Source organism: Phalacrocorax carbo, chromosome 1, assembly GCF_963921805.1.
Source record: "Phalacrocorax carbo chromosome 1, bPhaCar2.1, whole genome shotgun sequence".
Classification (NCBI taxonomy): domain Eukaryota; kingdom Metazoa; phylum Chordata; class Aves; order Suliformes; family Phalacrocoracidae; genus Phalacrocorax; species Phalacrocorax carbo.
Window position 1 is genome coordinate 77,890,786 of NC_087513.1, and position 6,000 is coordinate 77,896,785.

Genomic DNA, 6,000 nt, shown 5'->3' on the forward strand with positions numbered 1-6,000 from the left:
AGCTCACACAGAGGAAAAAAGTACTCCTGCTACCCAGTTCTGGGCTCACATCCACAGATGGAAGTAGGACACGTTATCCAGGTGCAGAACAGATTTCAGTGCTGTGTTTTTTATGGTTTTTACCTACAGCCCATTTTCACCCCCATTGCTTCAGAGGAGTTGGGTGGATGTGGAAGTACTTGGAAGTGGAGTCATGCATCAGTGGGAGAAAAAAAAATCCTTCTAAACCCTTACAAACAACTTGAAGTCCTTGAGGTTTATTCTATAGGGGCCTTGGTACCGAAGCAGGTCGGGTAGCTGATTGTTTGTGCTGTCCTTCCCTGCCCCTCAGCAGAGATAACAATAGGTTCCATATAGAAGGATTGAAAACAATTAATTTTCCTAGCATAGGGAAACAATTCAGCCTTTTTGCTTGACTTACTGACATCTTATCTTGTACGCGAGGGATGCAGACTCCAGGGGCCCCATAGCTCTAGGCTGCACAGTCTGAGGCTGTTAAGAAGCCAGTGACGTACCTGTGGCCAGGGTCTACTCCCATCATTGGTTCATCCTCAATACAGGATGGCATCTTGTCTCTCACTCTCTGGGGCACATGTCTACATATACCTATTCATGTTTATGTTTTTCTAGGTTTCACAGGAGAGTATATATAACAGAATGACAGCATCCAGCCTGGCCTGTGTCTTTGGCTTGAATTTGATCTGGCCATCAAAAGGAGCAGCCTCCCTGAGTGCTCTGGTACCTCTGAATCTCTTCACTGAACTGTTGATAGATTTCTACACGAATATATTCAACTCCCGAACAGTGCCTGGTGAGATCTTACCTTAATGCTCCTGGAAAGGAAGAGGGAATATGGCTGCCTGAGGGGAAGGTCTCCATGCCTCAACTGGTGGGAGCTTTATGTTCAGGGCTCTCTCCTGCAAAGAAAACTTTCAATACAGAGTAAAGTTTCTATAACTTTCCAAATACCAAAGATTTTGGGAGAAGCACACTGTCCCATATATTCTCATCACATGGGGGAGAACATGTATGTGAACACTGGAAGACCGATAGGTCAGAGTGAATCCCCTTATTAAAGATCGGCAGCTGACAAAAACTGGTATGTTAAAAATCATGGCACTATGTGCCAGTCTGTCATTTCTTTGGGGATCTGGAGACATACTATGTGGCATTATTTTCTGGGGCCATGCAGACCTAAGTTCTGGATCACTTCTGAACTTACAGGTTTCTTCGTTTTTTTAATCTGAGTACAAGTTTGTTAGAAATTTTCCTATTAAGTTAATAAAAGATGGAACCAATTTTTAAGATACTAAAATTTCTAAACTATTTTTCCATATATTTAACTGTCTTGTTTTATACAAAAAGGTGTGGGCAGTTGTGGCACATCAGGTTTGCAATTACCATGAAGAATAAAATGTTTCCTGGGTAATTTGAGTTGTGCAGACAGCTAACTAATTATGCTTGCAAATATTAATACATGCAGTTAATCACTGTAGCTGCACATGAAAAGTGTGTGGAAGTTTTTTTTCTTATTATAAGTTCAAATGGGGAGCAAAAATCTTATGGTTTTTTCTCTAAGTACTTGGAATTTTCATCGGTGGAGTTATATCAGTGAGTGCATAATTCAGAATATAGACTTTTGAGAAGACTACCCCTGATATTTGGGTCACATGCTTTTGCAGTTTGAGTTGATAGAAATTTGCTCTTCAGCTCACTTTATCTAAAAAGCAGTAAGAGTAACAACTTGGATGATATACCCAATATCATTTTTATTCATTGAAAGTCTATTATTAGCCCCAATGTGAATAATTAGCCAACATAAGGGAGACTTTTAGATGTTTTCTTTCTAACCATGCCATTAATATTGCTTGTATTTGAAGAACTCTAACACACTGCTATGTCATTGTTTAACACCAACTGGTAATGGGGTGGAGTAATGCAGTTATCATTATAGTTGCCTGCAAAGCAAAATATTAACCAGTGGTGAAAAAAAAGGTAAGCAGTATTTTCCCTGATGCACTGGTCTTCCTGCTTCTGTACAAAGCTTACATAACAGAGGGACTACTTAGACTTCAATAAAAGTAGTAGTCACAGGAGGATAGTTTAGGCATCCCCCTCCTCTGCAAACACAGAGCTGCTTTTTATCCTGTAGGTTCTAGAAAGTTGAGGGTTTGTACCCCTGGCCTTCCTCTTAGCAGTTACGAATTGCCCACCTGTGTAAAGGGTGCAACAACATCTTACTGCAGCGGATAAAGAGGATTCATTCTTGTCAGCAATTTTGGGAAATAACCAAGTATCCAGAAGGCTGTGAAATGCTGGATGTGCCAGGCGTTCATTTGCCCGGTAGGTGTCATCTATAGCATTAGGCAATGATTAAAATTTGAAAAATACAGAGGCTTTAGAACAAGATGTGTTAGGACCAAGTTCTCACTTCAGTCGTGTGTTTTCCCCAATTCCTCAGGTGTGTTAAGGAGAACTTTTTGGGTCTTGAGTATCTGTAAGTAATGACTCCTATTTAAGTACAAAATCTTAGATAATACAAGGAGAATAATTAACAAGTATTGATGATTGTTGCATTTCAGCAAAAGGAGATGGCCAAGGATAAAACTGTCATAGTCATATTGCAACTCGTCAGTTTACATCTGAGTTATCAGTGACAGCATGATAGCCTGTTGTATTATGAAAAACACACACAGTTACGCTCAGCACTGCTCAGCGACTTGGCAGCATGGTTCTGTGCATCAGCACCCTGTTCTTATAGGGGGAGGAATTTGGCTTCTGGGAACTAACAAAATCTGAGTATTTTGCCACTCTCTAACCTTGGTCAAAATACATATGCCTTAGTATTGCTCTCTGTGAAAAGGAGGAGCACCTGGCATTAGAAAAGTGCTTTGGAATTAAATGGTGATAAGTCCTATAAAATGGTTGTTTTCCACTTCCCTGTGTTCTCTGCCAAAAGTCCAGCAACATCAAGTGGTATTTAGTCTTCAGGATATACTGGGTAATGGGAAGGTGAGTCCTGGATAGTTTCAGCCCAGTAACATACCAGACCCCTGTGGGCGTGAAATCCTGAGTTCATGGAAGTCAGCTTTGCTCAAAAAGTCCCCAGAGCCTGGGGAGGGGGGTCCCTTATAGATTTAGTTCTCCAACTCATCCTAGGTTGGGAGAGAGCAGGAATTTGGCAGCAGCAGTCGTGCCGGCGAAGCGAGCCCTCAGGGCACAGCTGCCTCTGCCCCTTTTACTTTTACAAGTTAAAAGTACAAGCAAGGAGCATCCCTTCGGCTAATTTGCCTGCCTGTAGATGCACAAGATGATAGTTAAAAGCAGACTCACTCTTTTGGTATTGGTCACATGCCAGACTGCAGGTCTTCCTTTTAGTGCCTTGTAAACTACCATCTTCCAGCAATTTATAGCTCCTCTCATTTAGTGAATGAAGAACAAAATGGCGTTTTCCTATCTCAAGGTGCCTTCTTCCTTTAAAAAACAGGTAACATCTGTTATCTGCCCGTGGGGGTAATTTGATGCTGCTTAAGAAGAGTAGAGGCTCTGGTTCCAATTGCCGTTAGCACTGGTGGGGGTAGAGTGAGGCAGGGGGATGGGGGGCTCCCTCTCCTGCTCCCCTTCACCTTCCTGTCTCCCCAGCAGGTAGCCTGAGACAGAAGTAAGGAAGGTACTCACCTCCACCCTAGCCTTTCCCTGCAAGCCTGCTCATCAGGGGGAAGGGACTTTCCCAAATCAAAACCCTCCTACTGGTGAGACTCCAGCTTTGTGTCCCCTACCCCAAAGGAACCGGTGAAATCCTCCATCTGCGGCAGAAGCCCCCAGTCTCCGTCCTGAGTGCCAGACTTAACTATGACATTCAATCAGCTCTCATGAATTATTCAGAAGGGTTTGGAGTGAAATTCATGTTAGAGAAATATATGTTTCAAATTTCCTGACTCTGAGAGGAGTCCTGGAGGTGTCCCCTGCAGTTACTTTGATAACAGTTTCTCTTTACAAATGATAATTGCACGATTCGAGCTTTTGTACAGTGTGGCCTTGTGAACTCTTCTCTCATATCAAAGAACAATTTTCAGATCATTTCCATAGCAAAAAGAAAGTGATTATGGAGATAATCTGTTGGAAACACACATGCTGGATTTCAGTTTAAAACAATAAAATGCAGTCATGGAATGAGAAATCAAGTGTTACCTAGCTGACAACATAAATTGCCGAAGCATTTTAGTTTACTGGGCTGTTAGGAGTTGAAAATTGGTCCCAAGATTAGTCTGATTATCAGGATGCCTCTAGCAACAAGCACCAAAGGGGAAAGGGAAGACTTTTCTACCCTGAATCTGTGAGAAATGTAAGAAGATTGAACAATGTCATTAACCGAGGGGGGTCTTTACAGTTCTTACAAAAAACTTCGATAAATGAATATCACTTACATGTGTGCAGATGATCTGTCTGTGCTGCACTCCTCGAGCAGCATCCTTCACAGAATCTCTCAGAGCCTTATAAACTTTAATATATTCTTCCACTCATGAGGAGACTAATAATGGAAAAGCCCCAGATATTTTATTCACGTGTTAAACGTGTACTTAGGTAGTAAGTTGAACTTCTAATGGGATTGATGGTGCAGTCACCTCTCTGCTTCATTTCCTGAATAGTTTGTCTTCACAACCCTGGAAAATGTCAGTTTGCCAACAGTCCCACTTTTCAAGTGGCTGTGGGGGAGTTGGGGCGTGGGGGGACAAAGCCAGGGAGAGTCACTGCCAGCACCTGTAATCTGTGAAGTGAGAAGCTTATGCTCAGCTGAAGCTCTACTGGCCAGCCACGTTCCTGCCCATACTCCCTTAATTTCTAACGTGTTTTTACCTACAAAGAGAAGTCGGAATCAAACATACCCTACTTGAAGTAGGCACGTCTCCTTTGAAGCCAAAGGTACGACTGCGAGAAGTGTGCAAATTGTGTGTTCAATGATATACGCGGCTGGCGCATGAAAGGTGTTCTCCCTTTCCTGCTGGAGTAATACTCATTTTCACTGATTGGAGGGTTCCATTTTTGTCTTTGTGCACATCTTGGAAAGCCGTTTCAGTGTACTGCACCTAATGTAGCAAAGGATTCCGGTGTCCTCCAGCATCATCTGAGAGTAATGGAGGATTGCAGTGGGGTGCTGCAAACGCTGTCTTCTTACTTGCAAACTGGAAAGCTTGAGAAAGGACTGCCTTAACTGGTGAGATTTCCTTGGGCTTAGGTTGGGGGTTTGGACAATGAACTGGCCTGGAGGCTAAGAAGGAAACTTTCAAATACAACCAGGAAAAAAGCCCTTTTCCACAGCAGGCTTGTCAGCACCTGAAAAGTGTTATCCAGAATTGTCACTCCGAGGGAAGAGAGTCTTGGTTTGCCCTCTCTGAGCTGGAGATACGCAAACACACAATGGTACCCAAGTTCTCCTGTTTCTTCCTGACTGGGGTATGTTGCCTGTAGTGTTACAAAAGCCATGGTAATTGTACGCAGAAGGACTGTAGCCCTGCTATCCTAGCTATTCCTCTCTAGAATAGCTGGCAGAAGTTCAGCCTTAAAAATATTTAACTGATTAGAAAATATTTCTGCTGGAACGTGCCAACTCAACAAAAAATAAATGCATTTTCTTAAAAGGCTCAATTTTGGTGCTATTCTTTCAGAAATCATTATGTTCTTCTAGAAAGCTGCCTGCATGCCTCTGAGCGATGGACTCCCGGGCTCACCCAGGGCCCGGCTCCAGCTCTGCCAGGCACTGCGGTGCTCCGGAGCGGGGGAAGCAAGCATCGCTGCTTCCCATTCATGGTCTCTTGAGATGGCCTTTCCACACGTGGCATTGCAGTTATTGCCAGAGGTAAGGAGGGAATTCTGCTGGAGCCGGGGGGAGATGACACGCATAGCTGACTGGTCGTTAAAGCTGGCTTTTCTTCTGTGGCCCCGAGTTCTCCATGGGACAGTCATTGTGCAGAAACTGCTTTCCTGACTGGCAGTCTGTCT

At 43.4% G+C, this 6,000-nt stretch overlaps 1 protein-coding gene across 3 annotated transcripts in view; it reads left to right on the top strand.

The window, feature by feature from the left end:
* Positions 1–5,634, top strand: part of ARHGAP8 (Rho GTPase activating protein 8) — a 90,667-nt gene extending 85,033 nt beyond the window's left edge. For all 3 annotated transcript variants that reach the window (XM_064461141.1, XM_064461160.1, XM_064461150.1), the window contains one exon: positions 631–5,634. In XM_064461141.1, the coding sequence (XP_064317211.1) occupies positions 631–828 (198 nt within the window). In that variant the 3' untranslated portion in view covers positions 829–5,634. The remainder of the gene's footprint in view (positions 1–630) is intronic.
* The last annotated feature ends 366 nt before the right edge of the window (positions 5,635–6,000 follow it).